Source organism: Suricata suricatta, chromosome 16 (genome assembly GCF_006229205.1).
Source record: "Suricata suricatta isolate VVHF042 chromosome 16, meerkat_22Aug2017_6uvM2_HiC, whole genome shotgun sequence".
NCBI classification, from domain to species: domain Eukaryota; kingdom Metazoa; phylum Chordata; class Mammalia; order Carnivora; family Herpestidae; genus Suricata; species Suricata suricatta.
The window spans coordinates 43,433,893-43,459,489 of NC_043715.1; the positions used below are offsets into that span (position 1 = coordinate 43,433,893).

The 25,597-nt window shown below is 39.0% G+C and overlaps 1 protein-coding gene and 1 pseudogene across 1 annotated transcript in view; both read right to left on the reverse strand.

Annotated features, from left to right (window-relative positions):
* LOC115279774 overlaps positions 1 to 25,597 on the reverse strand; it is a 59,329-nt gene that overhangs the window by 22,723 nt on the left and 11,009 nt on the right. The window contains exons 3-10 of the mRNA XM_029924279.1: positions 20,714 to 20,840; positions 20,351 to 20,446; positions 14,575 to 16,153; positions 11,841 to 11,945; positions 6,525 to 7,247; positions 5,728 to 5,925; positions 2,606 to 2,835; positions 261 to 346 (exon numbers count right to left, since the gene is read on the reverse strand). Coding sequence (XP_029780139.1) covers positions 261 to 346; positions 2,606 to 2,835; positions 5,728 to 5,925; positions 6,525 to 7,247; positions 11,841 to 11,945; positions 14,575 to 16,153; positions 20,351 to 20,446; positions 20,714 to 20,840 — 3,144 coding nt within the window. The remainder of the gene's footprint in view (positions 1 to 260; positions 347 to 2,605; positions 2,836 to 5,727; positions 5,926 to 6,524; positions 7,248 to 11,840; positions 11,946 to 14,574; positions 16,154 to 20,350; positions 20,447 to 20,713; positions 20,841 to 25,597) is intronic.
* Positions 6,388 to 7,059, reverse strand: LOC115281031 (annotated as a pseudogene).

Below are 25,597 nucleotides of genomic sequence, written 5' to 3' on the forward strand. Positions count from 1 at the left end.
TGGCTCAGTCGGTTAAGCCTCCGACTTCAGCTCAGGTCAGATCTCACATTCGTGGGTTCGAGCCCCGCGTCAGGCTGTGCTGACAGCTAGCTCAGAGCCTGGAGCCTGCTTCCAGTTCTGTGTCTCCTTCTCTCTCTGCCCTCCCCCTCTCATGCTCTGTCTCTCTCTGTATCAAAAATAAATAAAACATTAAAAAATTAAAAAAAAAATAAAAAATAAATAAACTGAGGCATTCTAAATTCTCAAGAGCTTGAGCGTACGTGTGTTTCCGTCAGGCAGCACCAGACGGAACGTGTTAGGAGTGCTCCGCCATCAGGAGCTAGTGGAGAGGTTTTTATAGCAGACACTGAAACACAGCAAGGAAATTACTTGATTAGCTATAGCATAAGCAGTTGCCTTGTTTGGCAAAACTAACTTGGCTGTTTGTTGTAGATTATTCTTAAATTTTATTTTCTCTGATAAAGGTGGAGTTAGGTTTTGGTTTGCTTTGGTACGCTACCAAGGCATTAGAACTCCCTCAGTCTTGTTTAATTACTTTAACATTTGTGATCAGAGGCAAAAATTCCAAATAAAAGGCTGATATCAACAGGGATTATGTACAGGGGTTTGTACAGGGATTATGTCAATGGATTTCCTGATGTTGGAAAAGCATTAAAACTCTAATGACAAAATGCATTGTATGAACAAATTAAAGGTGAAAAATACAAAAATCATTTAATGCCAAGAAGATGATGTGTTAGAATGATGTCCCCACCCAAGAAGTTCAAGTCTTAATCCCCAGAACCTGTGAATGACTATGTTATCTTACATGGGAAATGAGACTTAGCAGATATGTTTAAATTAAGGGTGTTTTGAAAGGAGAAGATTAGTCTGGATTATCTGAGTAGACTCAGCGTAATCACAAAGTCCTTAGAGAGGAAGGCAGGTGAGTGAGAGCCAGGAAAGAGATGCAAAAACAGAAGAACTTGGAATGATGTGCAACAAAGATGGAGTAAAGGACCATGAGGCAAAGAATACAGGCACGTTCTAGAAGCTGGAAAAGGCAAGGAAATCTGTTCTCCCTTAGAGCCTACAGAAGGAATGCAGCTCCTTCCCTTAGACCGGGAGGAGGATGGACTGACCTGCCAGTCATCAGAAAGCCGTATTCTTGATAAATTAGTCTTCCTGCCTTACTTCCGGAGATACACTCCCTCCTGTCCAAACCCGGATAGTCTGCATTCCTTCTCCAGAAACTTCTTTCACAGAAATAGGTTGGGGAACTGATTCCCTAGTTCCCCTGTGCCCTCCCACGTTTATTTCTCCCATATGCTAAAGTGCATACATGGTTTTCAACTGTTTATTTTGAAAAATTTCAAATTTCCAGAAGCACTGAAAAAATAGCACAAAGGACTCTTATACATGCCTGTCCTCTGGATTCACCAATTGTTAACAACTTAACCACTTTTAATAATTTCTCTGTTTACCATTTGAAAATAAATTCAAGTAACATACACCACTACTAAATATGTCAGTATATATCTCCTAAAAACAAGGACATTTTCTTACCACAGATCACTGAACACAGTGTCTCACATGTAGATCACTATGTACCACAAAACAGTGTTTTACACATCATTGGACACAGTAGTACATTTCATTTACCTCTTAACCACAACACCATGATCACACCCTGGAAATAAACAATTCCACAATTCACTATATTTAAATTTTCCTCAAATGTCTACAAAATGTCCTGTATAGGTTTTTCTTTAAGTAGGACACAAAGTTCCTGCGTTGCATTTGATGTTATATCTCTAGTCTCTTAATCTAGAATAATCCCTCCACTTTTTTGTTTTCTCTAGATATTGATTTTTTTTAAGAAAGATACAGAGAGCAGGTGAGGGGCAAAGAGAGAGGGAGACACAGAATCCCAAGCAGCTCCAGGCCCAAGCTGTCAACACAGAGGGGCTGTCATTTCCCCATTAACCTTTACTATTGGACATAAGTCTAAAAGGAATGCCGGAGAAACCCCTGGTTTTCAAATACAGGCCTATTTTAGGGCTCCTGGGTGGCTCAGTTGGTTGGCATCCGACTTCAGCTCAGGTCATGATCTCACAGTTCATGAGTTCAAGCCCTGCATCAGGCTCTGTGCTGACAGTTCAGAGCCTGGATCTTGCTTCGGATTCTGTGTCTTCCTCTCTCTCTGCCCTCCCCTACTCATTCTCTCTCTCTCTCAAAATAAACATTAAAACATTTTAAGAACAAAACAAAACAAAAAATAAATATAGACCTATTTACCTCCATTGAATAGCATTAACCTGACTCCTTCTTGGTAATTAGGATCAGTCATTCCAGCCAGTGGATTATTAACTTTTTTTTTCCTGTTCAGTGATATAAGGAGTTAAAAATGTTCAGGACATAAGTCTAATCTTCCAGTTCAGTAGAACTGTTGGTATAGGTGTGTCTCCAGGTGGAAGCATTGCCCCCTTGGGGACTAATTTAAGCAAAGCTCAAATTCTGTGAGTAGGCTGTTAGGTGTTATAGTGAGAGAAGTCACTTGCACTTCCCCCCTTTCTGGAGGGGGGTGTGGGGGAGACCATAATGGCCCCTAATTCAGAATATATACTATGGCCTCTAAAACAGAACTCCAGCCTTTCGGTGTGATGTCTTCCACTGGCACTTTCAATCGGGCTAACATTCCAGGTGATGGAACTTGTGGTAAGACTCGTTAATACGCCAGGGATGAATGCGTTGCTGCACCTCCTTTGTTGTGAAATGAGTTTCTTGCGTGGACAAAATGCTGTGCGGGATGCCGTGTGGTAGATGGAGCATTCTGTGAGTCCGTGGTTGGTGATGCTGGCAGAAACATTATAGACAGGGAAAGAAAATCTAAGGTAATATGTGTCTGTACTTGTGAGATGACTCTCTAATCCCAGCCATGATGGAGAGAGAGATCCAATGTAACTGACCTTCTGCTAGGCGATTGGCTATTCCTCACAGGGGATGATACCGTATCAGGAACTGGAGGTTGATCTCTACTGTTGAGCAAAAATTAAGGGGAGGGACTATGCTAGCCAATGATGTCCCCTTCATTAAGAAAGCAAATGTTTTCAAACACAGTCACCCCCAAATATTTCTGCTTATATCTAATGGCCAGATGCATGACACATGGCTACCCTTAGTCACAAGTAGGCTGGGAAAGAAAATATTGAATTCTTCCAACATCTATAATGAAAATCAGCAGAGACTGAGGCTGTCTGTTGTGTCTGTCAAACATTAGTGTCACACAAGCACTCACCACCAGAGAATTGGTTTCCTGCATAAAAGATGTGAACTTGAGCCGCAAAGTGAAGATTCCAGATAAAAAGACAATGTCTCTGGCTTACAATATGGGCCAAAAAAAAAAAAAATTCACATTTAGGATGAAATATACTTGCAAATCAGAGTCTTTGGAGGGAAGTAAGACAACACCTCAGGAGCAGGAATCACTCCTGGGAGGAACGCCTGGTAAGACTTGTGAGGGACGCGAGACTCTCCTGGAAGTGGCAGAGGCTGGTGAGGTTTTAGGTGGAGCATTTCTTACCGGCAAAGAAGAAAGAATGTAGACTCTCAGGCCTGGGGACAGATGTGAGAGTGACAGGTGGGTGCGGGTTGGGTGGCAAAGGAGACAGAAGTTCCTACTCCACAATTTAAATGGTTCATTTGTCACAGAAACTCTGAAAAATGTTATGTATGATGTTCATGCAAAGTGTGCACGTAGACACGGTACGGAGAACTGTCCTCTCCTACATATCTGTTTACGATTATAGACAAAAAATCACGAGTGTAATGGTAATTCCGCATATCATCCATCCCAATCCACATTAACTGGACAATGTGAACGGTTTTTAAATATTTTCTTTTTCCCTATGTTTATTCTGGTTATATTTATGAAAGTCTAATTTTATGTCTGTTAAATCTAACACTAAGAACATTGGAGCTGGTATTATAATATCCTTATTATGATTAACACAGTAATTGATGACAATTTGCTAAGTGACAGTTTTTGGGAAATGGAGGGAAGGGGGAAGACGAGAAAGAAGAGGACTTGTTCCTAGTAATCGTCCGCCCGGTGCAGGTGGGTGAAAGCAGTAACCGCACAGCAAAGCCTAGGTTGACCCAAGCATTCCTTCATGCAGTTGGTTCACATAAAGGAGTAAAAATCACAGTGAGCTTCTCCAGTTCTCAGACTAGCATCCTCTTCTCTGCCGGGAGCGCCTTCCAGAACACAGAGACCCAAATCCATCATGACTTGCTTGGACTTTTGAGTTTTCCTGAGGAAATCCAAAATATTTATTGCTTCGTGTTTTCAAGTAGTTGGAAAAGGGTCAGAAAAAAGAACAAAGTTTGTTGAATAACAACATTTCTTTCAAAAATGTTCTGTTCCCTGTTAAAATGAAGCATGGCTGCATTGGGAATGTTAGCTGTGTAATTTTAAAACCAAATGATACTCTACAAATTACTGACATGGAGAACATGGCTTTTACATGAAACCTTGCGAGGGAGGGAGACCCTGGCTGGGAAGGTGAGCCAGGAGGGGGAGGCAGGGATGCACGGTGATGGGGTGGGGGGAGGCGGGGCGGCCCCAGGGCCACATGTGCTCTGGACACCCCCAGCCACCCACCTAGCAGGTCAGCGATCACAGTGAATGGTCTCCTTTCCTCCATTACTCCTGCAGTTTCTGGCTCTGAAGATATGGTGGCCATCGAGGCAGTGCTGTCCTGGCCAGGAGGGGACCTCTGCCATGTGTCCCATCAGAGCTTCATAGAGTGACCCATAGATTTAGGAGCCTTCTAGCCGGAGATTTCTTTTACCTATCTGGCAATATGTAGTGAATTTTATTCCTGCGATTTATCTCCATGTGTTGGGGCCCATCCAGCCAGAAGTGCTGTGTAGCCTTTGGGACCCTGCTTCCCCTACTTGAAAATGTGTGCGCTTGACTGCTTGACCTAAATGGATCAGAGACTGGGGTTAGTTCTCCTAGTATTCATGCCACTTGGTAATTGCGGTTTCAGTAAATGGGCAGACTTTCTTATAGAAACTTCCTCCCTGGTTAGAGGCACCTTACTCACAGACTATTGTTAACCTTTAAAGAAAAATAACCTTGTCATAAGCTTCAGTTAATATTACACTATATACGCAAAATAAGACTCCTGCTGATGTATTTTTAGTGATAAATTATGTTTTTTGATCTTCTGTATTATACCCATTTCTGTCTTTAACTTTCTGTTCTCTCTTCCGTGAAAACAATGATTCTTTCTGAAACATGTGATTCCTAAGAAGTTACAAACTATGTAATCATTAAAAGAAAGATGTAATCACCTATGGTATATAAGATACCAAGTTTCACAGTAAAGTGTGGTCTCTTCCACCATTCATGTTGTCTGTGTTCTTTCTTATAGATATTTCGCTGACACCAACCCCCTACTCAGAGACCCTTAGACTCTGGTGCGTGGGCTGGTCCCCCGCATCCATGGACCTCTCAAGTGCATCTAGAGTAAGACATTCTGTTTCGAGATACTGTTTTGGAATACTGAGGGTACTGAGAAGAAAGTGCCTTACAACTTGCTAGTTCTACCTGGAAGGAAGAAAAATCATCTTAAACCAGAGACGACTAATGCTTGTGGTGACCATCATAAGGGGCTCCCTGCTCCTACCAGGGCCTCCAAGAAGTCCTCTCAGTGGGGGACAGAGCACCTTACCCTTTACATGAGGGCACTCAGCTCTGCAGTGGAGTCACCTGGGGAGCCAGGCTGCCACAGATGCCAGAGGTCTCTTGTCCAGGCCTCAGCTGGGCCCCCTGTATCTCCTTTCTCTATCCCCAAGTTCTCCACTGCAGAGCAGCCACAGTGAAAGCCTGGGCATTTCCCTGGGGCTGTGACAACCCTGCTGGTGCCCCCAGCCTCCCTGATCCAGCAGAGTAAAAGGGACCATGGAGACAGTCTTGCCTTTATCAGGGAAGGGGGCAATATCGCTTCTGGCCTTGAACTGATGGTGGGAATGGGTAGTACAAGGGATGGTGACAGATTGCAGTCCACAGAGGCCATCAGAAATGGCTCATTATCCTGGTCTTCTGCACACTTAGCTCTATGCAACCAAAAGAGGAGACTCCAAAATCAGAGAAATGGTCAGCTGGATTGACCCAGAATTGCAGATTCTTGACCTGTGTGCAGCCTGTTACTTCAGCCTGCATTTCGGTCTCATTAGCTTGGTTTTAGGCAGCCTATACATTTACCAGGAAAACATTCCTAGAGCAAATCTTGAAAAAGAGATGAAGGAGCAGGAAGATGACAGAATAATTCACTTATGCAATTCCTAGAGAAACATCACTAAAACGCTTCAAGTTCAACCATCCCACTGATAACAAATTTACAACAAAAATGGGATTATAATTTTCCTGAATTTTGGATAATGTCAAATTCTCAAGGTACCACAGGTGATGCTGCTGTACTCAGGAGAGTAAAATGCAGGAGGTAAAGGGAGCGAAGGCCTGGACTTGAACGGACCAGCGGGCCCAGGGCATAGGCGCACCATCCAACCACCTCTGAAAGATGACTGCTATTAAGTATTCAGATAAGCTTCCCCCTGGTATTTTATATCCAGTCTCCCCTGGCTTCTGGAGATTCCTCAGGGTACGGTCTGAATGGATGTTTATCTGCATGCCTATTAACCACAAGTGAAAACCTACTAGAGATTGGGGATCAGTGACCCAGTTATCAGCATACACCACATACTGACTCAAGTATCTGCTTTGCAAGTAGCTGTTATAGATACAGAACATGAACGCCAATGTACATGTGTGCAGGGGCATCAGCTTTCCTCCTGGATCAGAAATGGTGAAATCAAAGACGATTGCGGTTAGTGGAGGAGGAACATGGCCAGGAGGATGCGGTTGGGAGTGTGGCAGAGGCGCTGTGGGAGGGGGCGGGCTTAGCACCGGTGGACCAAGCACACCAGCTTCAGCAGCACCGAGCCCAGCAAGCCCAGTGCGCACCCCAGGTAGGAGAGCGCGTCCAGATGGCAGCCCTCCATCAGCTCCATCTTGGGGGGTCGGCGGGTGGTCCCATGGCCACTCATAGGGCAGGGTGACCGGGCGGGAGATGCGATTATCTGAGGCCAGTGCCGGCAGCAGACGCCCAGGCATCGAGCCCCACCTCTGCCCCCTGCGGCCTGGAGGGCAGGCCAGATTGCAGATTTTAAAAAAGAAGTAAGGAAAACTTTGTATTTCACTACAATTTGAGAAGCACTACTCTAACAAATGATGTGATGGGGTATTTACTTGGTCTTTGAAGAAACAGCTATGTGGCTTTCTGTATTCTAATTAATATGACCAAAAGAGCCCCAAGAAAATAAGATCGTATTTACATCCTTAATGAAAAGTTCAAGGCTGGGGCACCTGGGGGGCTCAGTGGGTTGAACATCCAACTTGGGCTCAGGTCATGTTCTCATGATTAGTGAGTTCAAGCCCCCACATCAGGCTCATTGCTGTCAACATGGAGCCTGCTTTGGATCCTCTACCCCTCTCCCTCTACCCCTCCCTCACTCACACTTTCCCTCAAAAATAAATGAACATTAAAAAAAAATCAAGGCTGGTTGTAATCTCCCTCCTGTAGCACTTGTTTGTCCCATCTAGGTAGTATAGTTAAAGATCAGACCAGTGTCTAAGGAAGTGCAAAAGGAAAGTCTTTTATTCAGAGGTGTCTCTTTCACCTCTAACATGAGGGCATTAGTCATCCTACGGGACATGCCTTATTGCCTTCTGCTGCAAATTCATCTCTCGTTTGTATCCACCTTCACTTTATCCTTTTGATTTAAAGACCAGATTAGTTCCAGGGCGCCTGGGTGGCTCAGTTGGTTAAGCTTCAGACTTCAGCTCAGGTCATGACCTCCCGGTTCATGAATTCAAGTCCCACATCAGGCTCTGTGCTGACAGCTCAGAGCCTGGAGCCTGCCTCAGATTCTGTGACTCCCTCTCTCTCTGGCCCTCCCCTGCTCATGTTCTGTCTTTTGAAAAATAAATAAATGCTAAAAAAAAAAAAATAAACATCAGATCAGTGCCTCACATAAAAACAATTTTTTTTAATGTTTATTTATTTTTGAGAGAGACAGAGAGACAGCATGAGCAGGGGAGGGTCAGAGAGAGAGGGACATACAGAATCTAAAGACAGGCGACAGGCTCTGAGCTAGCTGTCAGCACAGAGCCTGATGTCAGGAACCATCTTAGCCGAAGCCAGATGCTCAACCAACTGAGCCACCCAGGCGCCCCTCACATTTTAGATAACACTTACAGCTTACTCTCTACCCTCTCAGTATTTGTCCCTTCAAGCAATTCCCCAACATAGCAGAAATCACACTTGCACATTAGATACCAGATCTTAGAAAGTTATTACCCTACATGCAACAAGAAAAATTTCACAAGGGGGCGCCTGGGTGGCGCAGTCAGTTAAGCGTCCAGCTTTGGCTCAGGTCATGATCTCACTGTTCGTGGGTTCAAGCCCTGTGTCAGGCTCTGTGTGGACAGCTAGCTCAGAGTCAGAGCCTGCTTAAGTTTCTGTATCTCCCTCTCTCTTTGACCATCCCCTGCTCGCACTGTCTCTCTCTGTCTCTCAAAAATAAATAAAAAACATAAAAAATTAAAAAAAATTAAAAATCGTTGAGGCTAATATCACAAATCTGTACATTATGTAAGCCTCTCTGATACATGCAGAGGAATAATCAATGGTAAGAAACAACTTTGGAGAAGGACACCAGTCATAGCATAGCTCTCTACCAGGCTCATTTAACAGAGACTATATTGGGAGCATTACATAAAATGGCTGCTCATGATGCTTTCAGTTGTTAAATTTAGTTAGAGGAGATATAGCAGCTGGCTATCTGGGAACACTAAAACAGTCATTAATTATGCTCCAGAAACAGCTGCTGAAGCTTTGCTCTGGCTGTTAGGCTGGCACTCTGACACAAGCAGCTGCCAGTGCCGCTGACGTTACCCTGTATTTGTTGGTGTACAAGGTATCGGTATAGATCAGTGGCTAACTTTCCATGGCTTGCCAAGCTAAGATGAAACTACTGACACTGAATTAACAGTGTCAAAAATTAAGAACTTTCATAAACATATACTTTGTATAGGATCTACCCAGTCCACTGCTAGATATTTATCCAAGAGAAATGAAAACATAGATCTATACAAAGACTTGTATACAAATGTTCATGGCAGCTTTTTTTTTTTAATGTTTTATTTATTTTTGATACAGAGAGAGACAGAGCATGAGAGGGGGAGGGGCAGAGAGAGAAGGAGACACAGAACCGGAAGCAGGCTCCAGGCTCTGAGCTAGCTGTCAGCACAGAGCCCAACGCGGGGCTTGAACCCACGAACGTGAGATCTGACCTGAGCCGAAGTCGGAGGCCTAACCGACTGAGCCACCCAGGCGCCCCAATGGCAGTTTTATTTGTAATAGTCCCAAACCTGAAACAACCCAATTATTCATCAACAGGTGATTGGATAAATACATATGGTATCCTTACTCAGCAATAAAAAGAAACTACTGCTACCACAACATGGATTCATGGACGGATTCATCCATGAATTCACAGATTCATGGACGGATTCATCACACAGTCAGTTAAGCAGTTAAGTATCTAAGTAAATAAAGCCAGATACCACAGATACTGTCTAATTGTACTTATATTAAGTCCTGAAATAAGCAAAACTAATCTGTGGAAATGGAAGTCAGAAGAATGATTATCTCAGGAGATGGTTACTGTTTGGGAAGAAGCTATGGAAACTTCCTGAGGGGATGGAAATATTCTATTTCTTGATCTGGGTGGTAAATATTGTCACAATTATATCCATATGATATATACTTAGTATTTTTACATTTTACCATATGTAAATAATACCTTAATTTTTAAAAAGAGAAAGAGAAAAAAAGAAAAAACAACCCTTCAGCCAGTAAACAAAAGGGTGGGGAGGTTAAGAGACATGAGTCAGGGTAGAGAAAAGGAACAAAATAATGGTGGGCAAACAGCCTGATACCTGCGGACTGATCGAGGGCCTGCAAATATTTCAAACCTATGTATAGACTTCAGGATATGAGGACTACAATAGGAAAACTACCATTTATAATCCAATGTCCCTAAAATTCAATCTGGCCAGTTTAATTCTCAACAGAGCTTTATGTAGATATATTAAAATAATTTTGATGTAGGCTGAGCTTTTTACTGCACTTGATTTTAAGTGTGGTAAAACCTTCATAAATCCTGAAAGTTTATTTTGGTCTTAAAATAGCTCTGATCCTTCCTTCATTTCCTCTCTCCCCTCTGTTTTGTCTCCTTCATCCTCACACTTCTGAAGTGGAGATTATCTTCTACACCACAGATCTTAGCCTCTGCCCTCCACATTCTAACATAGTTCAGGATACTCAGTCCTCATTTAACTCCTGGTGAAAGGACTTTTTACTAGGCCCAGTGGCAATTTTTAGGAAGGACATGGGATTCTTTCTGATTAGAGATCTGGCCCATTTCCCCTGGTCTACAGACCTCGAAATAATCAAATTTTCTCCCCAACTAACCAAAACCTAGGTTGCTTTTAGGCAAACTTCGAGACCCAATGCATTCAATCCAAAGGGAAAGGTTGATGTAACAGGATTAAATAAAGAATGTACCCATTCTTCTTACTTTAGCAAAACCCTGTGAACCCTTCCTAGTAATTCTTGGGGCATAGTCCAGATAGAAATGGAGACTTCCACTAATCCTTTGAAAATCAGAGGACAACTAACTATACAAAACAGAAACTTCAAAGACCCTACAATGAGAGCATGCCTGATATATTCAAGTATTGATAAGGAGTAGGACACTATGGTCAGCATAAAGTAAAAAGAGGGTAAGTAGTAAATGATGAGGTGGATTTTAAATCCAGCCATGGTAGCTATTTTTAGGACAAAAGGCAACATTCTCCAGAAAATTATAACAAAACTCATAATCTCTGCAACATATCATTCACAAGGTTCAGTATACAATCAAAATTACTCGATAAGTAAAAATATAGGAAAGGCAAGAGTCAAGAGAAAAAGTTATCAATAGAGAATAACTCTAAAATAATTCTTGGGGGAAAGGAGAGGGAAAAGTGGGTGACGGGCATGAGGAGGGCACTTGTTGGGATGAGCACTGGGTTTTGTATGGAAGCCAATTTAACAATAAATTATATTTTAAAAATAAAATAATTCAGACTTGGCATTACAAAACAGGTATTTTTAAACTTATGCATATGCATATGTGTTAAAGCATTACTAACATAAAAGTTAACATTTTAACAATTTTATGTATACAATTAAGTGGCATTAGGTATATTCATAATGTTGCACAGTCACCATCACTATTTCCAGAATATTTTCATATGAAACAGAACCAATGTACTCATTAAAGAGTAGCTCTCCATTTCTTCTTCCCTCACCCCGGTAAGCTCTGCTTTCTCTGTGAAGCTGCCTATTCTGGTTACCTCATGTAAGTGGAACCATGTTTCCAAGGCTCAGTTACATCACAGTATGTATCAGAATGTCTTTCTCTTGCATGGTTGAATATTATTCCATTTTATATATATCCCACATTTTGTTTATCTATTCACCCATCGCTGGACACTTGAATTGTTTCCATTTTTGGCTGCTATTTTGAATATGCCACTATGAACACTGGTGTACAAGGATCCGTTTGAACCCCTGCTTTCAATTCCTCTGGATATTACTTAGATACAGAAATGCGGAATCATATGGTAAGTATAAGTTTAATTTTTTGAGGAACTGCCCAGCTATTTTCCTCGGTAGCTATACCTCACTAATTTTACATCACTATCAAAAATGCACAAGGGTTCCAATTCCTGCACATCCTCATCAAACACAGGTTTTGTTATGTAGATAACACATGAGCTTTGAAAACTGTTTTTTAAAAAACAAGTCTCAAAAATTAGGTATGCTGACAAAATTGAACTTAGCATAAAACCTATTAAAGAAGAGGCTATGGGGGAGTCTGGATGGCTCAGTCAGTTAAGTGTCCAACTTTGGCTCAGGATCTGATCTCATGGTGTGTGGGTTCAAGCCCCACATCAGACTCTGTGCTGATGGCTCAGAGCCTGGAGCCTACTTCAGATTCTGTGTCTCCCTCTCTCTCTGCCCCTCCCCTGCTCACACGCTGTCTCTCTCTCAAAAATAGATAAACACTAAAAATAAAAAATAATAAAGAAGAGACTATGAGATGACAATACTCATTTAGATACTTAAGTTTTGGTAAATTGTTGTCTTCATGAAAATCAGTCCCTGCAATTTATAAATGTAAGTCACTGACAATCTTTAAAAATAGGTAATAAAATCAAAAGTGATAGTCATGCTTGTATATCACTTTAGTTTGATATTTTGTTTTGTGAAATAATCTTCAAACAAATATAGTTAACATTCAAACATTCAATGCTAAAGTTCCCTTTTGATCAATAGTTCCTGTTCTAATCTCTTTTTTAAAAAGGCACTAATGGTTTTCTGTATTATATTGTAGAGATGACATAATAAAACATTACCTTAAGGGGTGGTTCATATATTGTTATAGAGAAGGAGATCCTTTTATAGGAACTCGGTTTCTGTTGCTCAGGGTCTGAGACCACTACCACTTCCAACCAAAATGAGATAGGCCATATAGGTCAAGGGTTTTGAAAGGAATAAAATAACCTGTAGGTTAAGAGTGAAGCAATATTACACAATTGCTTATGGCTATCTCAAGAAAATAAAAGGCTTTCTCATTTCAAAATGTTGTAATGATTAACAATGATATTAATGTTTATCCTGGTTTTATGGAAACCTATAGGGCAAGAAAATTGATGTCACAGAGTCAATTCTCACGAAAATGTTATTTTCTCCATAATGACTCTAAATACATTACTAATTAATTAGCTACGAATCCAACAAACCTGTTGCCAAATAATGCAAGATACACTGAGAGAGAAGGGATCATTAGTAGACCATAATGCTCTCAAATGGTAAATAAAACCATACGTGATTTATCACACTCCCATCTGGTTTTCAAAATTTTAATAATTACATATTTAGTTAAATCTAAGACATAATTGGTAAAAAGATGAATCACAATTTTAGAAACATTAAAATGTAAAAAAATCATAAGCCTGGTAAAGTATGCTAATTTCATATTATACGGTAAATAGGACTATCACTTCCAATTACTAATTTTCTGAAAATGTTTTTGGGAAAATAGCTCAGTGTCTGATAGGGCGTATGGACCCATTATAACAGTTTTTCTATGGGCATAGGCTTCCCCTAGCCCATAAAGTCTGAGAAATAATTACAAAGGGACCATTAAGACAAGACATTCATATTTCTACTGTGAATCATTAATTTTGTTTTATATGCTATCAACCTTCTTTTTTAAGGCATAAAAATTACAAATAAAGCTAAAAGTCCCCTTTGATCAACACCCTCAATCCTAATCTCCTGTCAGAGAAAACACTAAGAAAAATTTGGTATGTAACCTTGTAGTCCATTTTAAATACATACATATTTCAATAATAATAAAAACATAGTTCTGTTCTTTATGATTTAATTCTAATTTACATGAATGTCATTATACAATATGTTTCATTTGAGGATCTTGACCCTTTTTCACTGAATACTCTTTTACATAATTACCCATGTTACAAAATACAGATCTAGTCTATTGCTTTTAACTGCTATATACTATTCCATTTGACTATATCACAATTATCCATTACCCCATCCATAATTTAGCATGTTTTTAATTCATATATATTTTTAATGCATATCTGTGAGTTTCTTTAGGATGAATATATAGAAATGGAACTGCAGGGTCCTTTTGTTTTCTAAAAAATGCTTCCCTGCCTCAGAGTCATAGACAACATCCTGTATTTCCTTCCAAGAATTTCAGTTTGGCTTTTCACGTTCCAGTGTTCAAATCCTTTGGAATTCTGTTTCTTCATATATTGTAAGGTTGCATGTAGTTTTATTTTCCCCAATGTGGAGAACCAAATACTCCAACAAATTTTATTGGCTGTCATTTCTCTGATTCATGATGCCATGTATAATATACACCAGGTTTGCATATATTCATGATTTCTAGGCATTCTGCTCTGTAAAATCTGTTTCATGCTCTAATACCACACAGTATTTCATAACCGTAACTTTTGTGTAATATATGGTAGAAGATAAGCCCTTGATGTTCTCTTTTAAAATTGTCTCAGCAATCCAGGGACTTCCATTTCACATGAATTTTAGTATCATTCTGTAAAGATCCTAGAAATTCGTGTTAGATGTTTGGAACTATATTAGGTCTATAGATTGACTTTGGGAGAACTGAAAGTTTTATGATATTGAGTTTTTCCATCTCTATACATGGTATTTCTCTTCATTTATTGGAGTCTTATACCCTTCAGTAAAGCTTTATAATTTTTCCACAAAGATCTTGTTATTTTGAGTTTACACCAATATATTTCAGAAGTTAAGTAAAGCATGTGCTGAGTTTAAGAAAATACCTTCCCTCATTTAGTACACTCGGTGTTTCTCACCTGCATGACCTCTCTTATGTATAGAAAGGGATGCTCTTTGAGAGAACGCTTTCCCACATTCATTACATTCAAAGGGTTTCTCACCAGTATGACTTCTCATGTGTATAATAAGTAATGAGCACTGAGAGAAGGCTTTTCCACATTTATTACATTCATAAGGTTTCTCTCCTGTATGACTTCTCACATGAAGAGTAAGGGATGAGATTCGAGAGAAGGCTTTACTGCATTCATTACATTTAAATGGTTTCTCTCCAGTATGAATTTTTTCATGCTCAAGGAGATTTTGTCTCTGACTGAAAGCTTTTCCACATTGATTACAATGATAGGGTTTTTCTCCAGTATGGATTTTCTCATGTTCAGTGAGATTTGATTTCTGACTAAAGGCTTTCCCACATACTGTGCATGCATAAGGTTTCTCACCAGTGTGAATTCTCTGGTGTCTAATGAGGTTTGACATCTGAATAAAAGCTTTCCCACATTCATTACATTCATATGGTTTCTCTCCAGTGTGAATTTTCTGATGTGTAATGAGATTTTCTTTCCTGCTGAAGGCTTTTCCACACTCGTTACACTCATACGGTTTCTCAGCTGTGTGATTTCTCATGTGTACAGTAAGGGATGAACTTTGAGAGAACGCTTTCCCACATTCACTACATACATAGGGTTTCTCACCGGTATGACTTCTCATGTGTATAATAAACACTGAGCACTGAGAGAAGGCTTTCCCACATCTATTACATTTATAGGGCTTCTCACCAGTGTGACTTCTCATGTGTAGAGTAACAGATGACATTCGAGAAAAGGCTCTACCACATTCATTACATGCATAAGGTTTTTCCCCAGTATGGATTTTCTCGTGCTCAATAAGATTTTGCTTCTGGCTGAAGGATTTTCCACATTCTTTACATTCATAGGGCTTTTCTCCAGTATGGATTCTCTCATGTTCAATGAGATTTGATTTCTGACTGAAGGCTTTCCAACAATCCTTACATGCATAAGGCTTCTCCCCTGTATGAATTCGCTGGTGTCTAATAAGGTTTGACATCTGAATGAAAGCTTTTCCACATTCATTACATTTATATGGTTTCTCCCCAGTATGAATTTTTTGATGAGTAATAAGATTCTCCTTCCTGCTGAAAGTTTTTCCACATTCCTTACACTCATAGGGTTTCTCTCCAGCATGAATTCTTTCATGTCTGATGAGGTCAAATTTGTGACTGAAGTCTTGTCCACACTGATTACACTTAAAGGGGATTAGAACATGGGACGAGCAATGGTAAAATGGCTTCCCATATTTATTATATTCATAATTTTCCTCTCTTATACAGTCCTTATCATAACTACGTAAGTCTAAATTATGTTCCAAACTTTTATCAAGTGAGTCACATTCATAGAAGTTTTGTCTTGAAGTAATAATATTTGAATTCAAAGGAAATATTCTTGTAACTTTTTTACATTCAATCACATTTTCCTTAACCAGAGTTTTCTTGGAGATGGATGTGACTTTCCTCAGAAGTGCTTCCTGTTGCTTCTTGATCTGTTGCTCATCAACTTCCCAAACTTCTAAAATGGAGGACCAAAAATATTACTTTTGAATTTTTCTGCTCTATGCTACTAATAACATTTCAGAAATTTTCTACTACAGAGTTGGTCTTTGATATTGACTTTAGTCTCTGCCAATATATAAGAAATCCAAAGTGCAAATGTCTCTAGTTTCTAAGTTTTAAGAGGTTAGCTCCCATAGAAAATATTAGAGAAATATTAAATATTAGAGAAAACTGACATTGATAAGTCTAAGTTGCTTTGATTGATTTTAAAAGAGTGCTTATATAATGCAGAAATCAGTAACATGAACAAAATAAGTAAGATGAAAGGGTGAATATATAAATGACTGGATAGGGAATCAAAATGACCAGAGGAAAGAAGTAACACTTGTGGTTAAATACAGTGGATTGAATGTATATGTTTATTTCTCCTTCTTCCTCAAAAGCCATTAAAATGGCAGTAAAAGAATTAAAGGTCAAGCGCACAAGAAAAAAAAATATGAATATAAAGAAGGGTAAATAAGAGATTTCAACAAAAGAATGGAGATGAAAGGCATATAGGGAACTGATAACTAACAGCAGGGCTAAAAAGTTAAAGCACTACAAAGCTGTAAAAGTCACATAACATTTGGCCACAAAGCACTGGAAATGCTAACAAATTAAAGGATTCAGGTAATCAGAAGGCAGAGATAAGATGTATGAAGCGGATTGTCTTAAAATCTTCAGGAGCAATTACATTCCCTGAGGCAAGTATTATGGATTTACTTAAGTAACATCTTTCCAACCTCATACTACGTTTCTACATCTGCAAAGGGTGAACTAAAGCTACATTTCCTAGACACACTTGCATACAGGGTTCTGGATGTGATTTAGATTAATCATACAACATTTTAATTCAGAAATAAAAGAGTAAAGAAAGTGGGCATTTTACCTATGCTATTACAACAGAAGTGGTAGGGTTCTGAAGCTCATAGCTGTCAAGGCGTTTTCCTGTTTCAATCAGAAGCAATTCTTTTTTTTTTTTTTTAAAGTAAGCTTTACTCCTAATATGAGGCTCAAACTCACAACCCTGAGATCAACAGTCAGATGCTCCACTGAAAGAGCCACCAAGGTACCCCATCAGAAGCAATTTCTTGATCAAAGTAGGGAAAGGAACTCACTTAGCAGCTGATCTTCTGATATGACTTTAAGACTCACTCCTAAAAGCTTATCCTGGGGCGCCTGGGTGGCTCGGTAGGTTAAGCATCCAACTTTGGCTCAGGTCATGACCTCACTGTTCCTGAGTTCAAGCCGTGATGGGCCCTGCTTTGGATTCTGTGTCTCCCTCTCTCTCTGCTCCTCCCCAGCTTGTGCTCTGTCTCTCAAAAATAATAAAAACATTAAAAAAATGTTTTAAACAATAAAAATAAAAAGCTTAGGCTACAGTTAGTTTATTAGTCTTCTTAAAGGTTCTCTAGGACATTTAATACCTTTATATAAATTCCTTCCTTCTTAAATTAGCTACTAATGAGCTCTTTTCTCTGTAACTGAATCATGACCAATATCCCCCCACCTCCTACCCAACCCACACAGGAAGTTGTCATGTATCCACCACTTGATCAGGAAAAGGAAGGCTTACTTTCTAGAAAAAATGAATTATACAGGCTCTAGACTTAGGAACAAATAAAGCAGATGCAAAGGAAGCCTCATACTAAAAAACTAGGAATAATGTAAACTTGTATATATTGAATGATAAGATCTCCAATCCTTTTTCTTAAAAAAATATATATGTATATAATATATATCAAACATATAATACCTATATAAACACATATATAATTATATGTAATATATATGCCTGTGTGTATATACATACACACACACACACACACACACACACACACACATATATATATGTAATAAAGTTTATTTACTTTTGAGAGAGCACAAGCAGGGAAGAGGCAGAGAGAGAGGGAGAAACAGAATCTGAAGCTATCAGCACAGAGCCTGACATAGGACTTGAACCCACAAACCATGAGATCATGACCTGAGACAAAGCCAGATGCTTTACTGACTGAGCCACCTAGGCGCCCCTCCAGTCGTTTTCTGTTGCTTGTCCCTCATGAAAGCTGGCATGTACCTCCAAATAGCAGATGAGAAGATTAAAATTAAAAGACCCACAGAACTGAATTTCTAGAATTGGCATTTGGAACTCCACAAAAACTCCTAGGTTCTAATCCAACAGTCTCCTCCTCAAAAAGCATAAAAAATTTGTTAACGAAAAGATTTTTAGAATTTCCTTTTTATCCTTTCATGCATCAAAATAAGGAAAACTAATGATGGATTCCCTATTTAAACAAAGACTTGAGAGTCTCATTAAAATTAAAAATATATAGAAAACAAAGCAGAGAGAAAAATTGGGCAAGTAGTAATTCTAGGAATGACAATAATTTATATAAGGATATGTAATTAATAGTTGTTTCTTGGCTCAGTAGTAACAATATATCACTTAAGAGTACAAAGCAAGCAGTGAAAAGGAATTTAGCCAAAAATTATGATATATCTATATCCAGAGAAAAAGGAAAGTGGTGGTGTAAGAGTACTAAACCTCGTTTTCATTACTATCAAGGTGATAATAATTGGAAATTACCAAACAGCAGCATATGAAGAGAAAACTAGATTTCATCCTATCCCTGAAACACTAATTCCTCTCTTCCCTGACATGTAAGCATTTTTATTAGTGTTGATTATTCCTATGTTCTTTTAATATCTACATATACTCCACATATATGTATATACGTACATATATCTAACACACATGCCTCTCCCACTCTTTTTTATAAAAAAAGTAGCATATTCTAAATGCTGTTCTGCACATTGATTTCTTTTCACTTTTATATCCTGAGTGGAAGCAAGAGATCTCTGATTTGTTTTATAGCTTTGACACTGGAATCATGTAAATATTTTACATAACTAAAAAAATGAAATCTAAAAAGGAGGAAAAAACAAAATAACTCTTAAAAATTGAAAACAAATGGAAACAAGTAAACCTACATATCAAGTTAGGGCCATAATCCCTTCCAAGTGACTTTTTAAACACAGCAGTGTGACTATATCATAAGGGAGAAAAAAATACAACCAAAGAAGTCTTAAACTACATTCAGCAATCTTTTCATTATTAGTAATAATGGTATTATTGTTAATTTACAATTAACAATAATGTATTATATATATTTCATCACTATAGCATATTATATATATTTCATCATTATATATAATTATTAGTAATAATATTAAGTTGTCAGTATATTTTATATAATATATATCTTATGTATATAATATAATAAGATATAATATCTAACATTAATATCTAATATACATATTAGATCAGTTTCGGGCCTCAAGAGACATTTGACAACATCAGGAAGGTTTGTGACATTTTTGGCTGTCACGACTTGGGGGAGTGGTGAGAAAGGGGATAGATGCTCATTGCGCCTAATAAGTAGAGGCCACAGAGGGTGTTAAACATTCTACACCTACATAAACATCCTACAATGCACAGGATCGTCCCCCACAGCAAAATATTATCTGGTAAAAAATGTCAGCAGTGCCAAGGTTGAAATATATGTGGATTAAGCAAATAAATATTTTAATGCAATAAGGAGCCAAGATTTTCAGTATAAAAGATACAAAAACAAAACAAAAAAAGGTAAGTAACTACCCTACACTCCTTAATTTGAATTGGATGTATCAGTATAAACATATACTTTTTTGCTGTCTTAAAAAGTGTATTTTTCCTGGCCTTGTCCTCTTAAAAGCTCTAGAAGCAAGGATAACCCAGTACTAATGAGCAACCATTGTGCCCAGATTGTGGTCTCCAAATCATTTCCCACTAAAGGAAGCAGGCGTTTCTAGAGAAATGCTATTTCAACATCTGGAGCAGGAAATGTATAAAATTAGCCAAAGAAGGGCACCTGGGTGGCTCAGTCGGTTAAATGTATGACTTCAGCTCAGGTCATGATCTTACGGTTTGTGAGTTTGAGCCCTGCATCAGGCTATGTGCTGTCACTGTGGAGACTGCTTAGAATTCTCTCTCACTGCGCCCCCTACCCCCAGAATAAATAAATTAATTAATTTTAAAAAAGAAAGAAAATCTTGGAAAATGTGAAATGGTATCAACCCCATGGACAACTGTTATGTGGCTTTCTCATTCAGAGGTGCCTTTCTACTTATTCACCTGAACAGTGCCTCCCAAGCATTTCTTCCTCTACCACCCATGGCTCCTCTTCTTGTTCCAACCTGAAGATCACATCTGGTTTGGTGACTTGATAACCTATTATGGGAAATAGCAAAGGACTTGCATGTTAATGCTGGAGACAACTACTCACACCTTGGGCTGAGTCTTAGGGGCTTGAAGGCCTATGAAGGATGAGGAGAAAGGAATTTCCACAGTGAGACAAAGTAATTAGGCTTTCTCCTGCAGATGAGTACATACAACCCTGTAAAGAAAAGGAAGACGAAATTCACCTGGCAAGTTAATGTCTTCATACGTGCCAAAATTGGAAAGGAATCCCATGTAAAGTTGCAAAGCTACCCTTACCCACTGTGACGAGGTTGCTGTAGTTCTCTAGCATCACATCCCGGTACAAGTTCCTCTGAGCAGGTTTCAGCTGCTGCCATTCCTCCTGGGTGAGGTCCACAGCCACATCCTTAAATGTCACTGTTTCCTGTAAAAACATCATCCTAATTATATGAAGTCATCAAAAGTAGATGCAGTGGGCAAAATATGTAAGAACGCACGTAGTTAGCATCCAGGGATCAGAGTTCATTATAAACTGTATATTAAGGCTTCATATTCACCTAATCTTGTATTATAGAAGGGGGGAACAACATAGTAGAAATAATTAAGATGTTAATTATTCAATCAGCAAACTTAAGCATCCATCATCTATTTTGGAGGAAACTGAAGATGATAGTCACAGATTTGTACTGATCTGTGACAGAACTGAAAGAATTACACAGGACTTACAGGTAACTATTTCGGAACCTGTCCAAGTGACTGTGTGATCTAGTGAGGAGAGGAACAGGGAGAAAGTGGGGATGAAAGAGAAATAAGGCAGGAGGAATGAGCAGAGGTATGAAAATTTGAAGGTGCAAAATTTGAAGTATCTGTAGAACTTATGGGTGGAAAGGTCCACTATGCAGTTAGAGGTAAGATGGAAGATGAGAATTAGGCATCAAACTGAAATTGCGAGCAGAATCCATGGCTGAAGGGTAGGAGTAGTTGTGGAGAACACACATAGTAGGGAAAGGGCCAAGGACAGAATCAACAGTTAACATTAAAGGGACTCAGGTCTTTGTTTCTTGTTTTATTCTTTTTTTTTTTTTATGTGGGGGGGGGAGAGAGAGAGGAGAGAATGTGTGCATGAGTGGGGGAGGGGCAGAGACTGAGGAAGAGGGAGGATCCAAAGTGGGGTCTGTGCTGACAGCAGGGAGCCCAATGCAGGGTTTGAACTCAAGAACTGTGAGATCCTGACCTGAACCAAAGTCAGATGCTTAACCGAGCCACCAAGGTGACCCTGTTTCTTGTTTGCTCTATTTACAATCAGAGGATGAGAATTAAAACCATGACTGTGGTACAACAGAAGCCAAGAAACAAATGACAAATTTCTGGAAAAGAATGTTACTTGATTACGTATATCTAACTCTTCCTCATTTAAAAACTTCAATATTCAAATAAGGAAAAATAATCTTTATCAGCAAAGGCTCTGAGAAGAAAGAAGCACATATATCCTACATTTGGGAGAATTTATTTAAGAAATAGTACAAATGAGATAGATAAAATAGGAAATACAAGTGGAAATCACCAAAGGCTAGACTGCAATGTTTCTAAGAAACTGTCTCTATGATCTATGATCATTAGTACCATCAACTACTGAGTAGTCAACTCGATAGTATTGTCAACTATTGGGTAGTTATTATCTGCCAGGTACTGTAATAACTTCTTTAGATATATTAACTTTTAAAATTCCCCTAATTGGGGCACCTGGGTGGCTCAGTCGGTTGAGCGTCCAGCTTGGCTCAGGTCATGATCTCGCTGTTCGTGAGTTCGAGCCCAGTGTCAGGCTCTGTGCTGACAGCTCAGAGCCAGGAGCCTGCTTCAGATTCTGTGTCTCCCTCTCTCTCTTTGCTCCTCCTCTGGTTGTGCTCTCTCTCTCAAAAATAAACATTAAAAAAACCCAACATCTTCTCATGATAAAAACACTCAACTAGCAAAAAAGGGAAACTTCCTCTGTGCTATGTAAAGCATCTACAGAAAACCATAGCTAACATAACAAATGGTAGTAGACTAAATGCTTTCTCATTAAGGTCAGGAGCACGACAAGGATGTACACTTTTCTCCAACATTGCAATGAAGGTTTTAAACAGAGTAATCAGATAAGAAAATGAAATAAGAGGCATCCAGATTAGATAGAAAATAAAACTATCTTCATATGACATGATTTTGTACACAGAAAATCTAAGGAATCCACCAAAATTCTTTCAGAACTAATAAAAAGTTTCAGCAAGGTTGCAGAATATAGAATCAACACAAAAACCTCAGTTGTATTTCTAGACACTTGTAGTCAACATCCAAAAATGAAATTAAGGGGCACATGGGTGGCTCAGTCAGTTAAGTGTCTGACTCTTGATCTTGGCTCAGGTTATGATCTCACACTTGGTGATTTCAAGCTCCAGATCGGGCTTCATGCTGACAGTGAGGAGCCTGCCTGGGATTCTCTCTCTCTCTTTCTCTCTCTCAGTCCCTCCCCTGCTCACACATTTGTACTTTCTCCATTTCTCTCAAAATAATAAACTTAAAAAATGAAAAAAATGAAATTAAGGAAACGATCCCATTTACAATAGCATCAAAAAGAATAAAATACTTAAGGACAAATTTAACAAGTAGGTGTCCAACTTACATTCTGAAAATTATAAAATATTATTGAAAGAAATTTTAGAGACCTAAAAACAAGAAAGAGACCCCATGTGCCTCGATTATAAAACTTAATATTAGCTGACAACATGCCTCAAACTGATCTACAAATTCAATGCAGTCTGTATCAAAATACTAGTTGCCTTTCTTTTTTATAGAATTGGAGGTGATTCTAATAAAATTCTTATAAAAATGCAAGGGACACAGAACAGTTGAAAAAGAAAAAAACATGAAACATGAAAAAGAATAAAAACAGCTGGAGGACTCACACTTCCCAAGTTCAAACATAGTACAGGAGCTGCACTAACCAAGACAGTTACACTGATCGGTGGAACAGAGCAGACATCTCAGAAATGAACCCTTGTATTGTAGTGAATTGATTTTAGGCAAAGGTGCCAAGACAATTCACTGGGGAAAAGAACGGTCTCTTCAACACCTGGTGCTGGAGCAACCAGATCATCTAAATGCTAAACAGTGAAGCTGAACCCTACCTCACACCAGGTACAAAAATTAAATCAAAGTGAATCAAAGACCTAAAACTATACAGTTTTTAGAAGCAAACATGGATGTAGGAGCTTCCACGTTGGTGAGTACATGGAGGTGTGTTTGGAGAGAGAAGTGAAGCTCTGTGCTGAAGGAGAACTGGCTGAAATGTAAAACAGGGATGAAATGAAAAAGGAAATGGGCAAGATCCAGGATTGCCAACATAACAGACATTCAAGTACAGAATTAAAATACTCAGGAGATGAAAAATATTTTTTAATAGATACTGGAGGGTGTAGAGGACAGAGCTGTCAAAGTGACCATGGACATGAGAACTAAGAAGCTCTCCTAAGATGCAAAGTAAAATAACGAAGAGATGAAAACGTTGAAAGATGAAGACAAACATGGAGGTGGTGAATGAAGATCTAATTTAAACACTATACTCAATGTAGAAAAACCAAAGGCACAAATGAAAAAAAATTGAAGGAGCTGAAATAAAAATACAGATATTATGACAATGTTAAAGGATGTTAATTTATGTAACCTTGGATTAGGCAATGGATTTTTAGATATAACACCAAAAGTGCAAGCAACAACAAGAAAAAAATGGACACTAGATAAATGTAAAAATTTTGTGCTTTCAAGGCCATCACCAAGAAAGTGAAAAGACACCTCATAGCCTTGACACAGGCTGTTGGGTGGCCTCAGGTCTGCTCCTTCTGTGTTCATTCAGGTGAAAGGGCGGCAGCTTCCTGGGCAAGCTCTTCACTTGACTTGGTTTATACACTTTAGTGATCCAGCAAGACCAGTTGACCTGCATCCCAAAGCAGAGCCTAAAACCCACATAGTCAACCTACAGATGTCAAGCATGATAAAAGACACAGAAACACAGAATAGATACATAATTAACATACCTAACTGGAAAAAATTTTCAAAGTACTAGGCTTTCAAAGTGAAGCTCAATTTAGACATTTTTCCTGGTTAACAGTGAGGCTGTAGAGTCTGACATCAAAATTTACTGGCTTCAAAATTTACTAATTGTGTGACCTCAACAACAGCCAAATTTGAGTCTCAGTTTCCTCATCTGTAAAGTGTCATTTTCCTCAACAGGTTGATGTAAGAACTAAAGGAGACAAAAGATGAGAAGCACTCAGAACTAAGCATGGGACCCAGTAATCATTTAATAAATATTTTAGAAATAGACAATCCCTAAGGAATATAAAGGATAACAAAGATAAGGAAAAACAACAAAAAAGAAAATGTACTTTCCATGAGTTCTAATAAATTAGCATTAAAACATCTTTTCCACTAAGTCTGGTAAATGAGCATAAACCTCATAGAGAAAAAAAACAAAGATTACATTCCTGACAAAATCTATAAAACAACTAACAAAAGACCTAGAAATAAATATGGGTTAATTTCTTATTGTATAAAAAGATGAGTCAGTGCTTTACAATAGTCTTTCTTTCCTAAGATGTTAACTCTCTTTGTATATATATGTTAAAAATCCCGTATCAGTAATAAGGAACAAAGGGATTGAACCTTAAAAAAACATAAAGTCAAAGTTCGTGTCATGGGCTGCCTGGGTGGATTAGTCTGGTTAAGTGTCCGACTCTTGATTTCAGCTCACAGCAGTGAGATGGGGCCCAGTCTGGAGCCTGCTTAAGATTCTCTGTTCCTGGGGCACCTGGGTGGCTCAGTTGGTTGGGCGTCCAGCTTCGGCTCAGGTCATGATCTCACTGTCCATGCGTTCAAGCCCCGTGTCAGGCTCTGTGCTGACAGCTAGCTCGAAGCCTGGAGCCTGCCTCAGATTCTGTGTCTCCCTCTTTCTTTGACCTTCCCCTGCTCATGCTGCCTCTCTCTCTCTCTCTCTCTCTCAAAAAATAAATAAAAAGACATTAAAATTTTTTTTTATGAGACTCTCTGTTCCTGTCCCTGCGCCCCTCCCTCGACTCGCTCTCAGGCTCTTTTTCAAAAAACAAAACAAAACCAAACAGAAAAAAATCCCCATAGTTTGTGTCATTA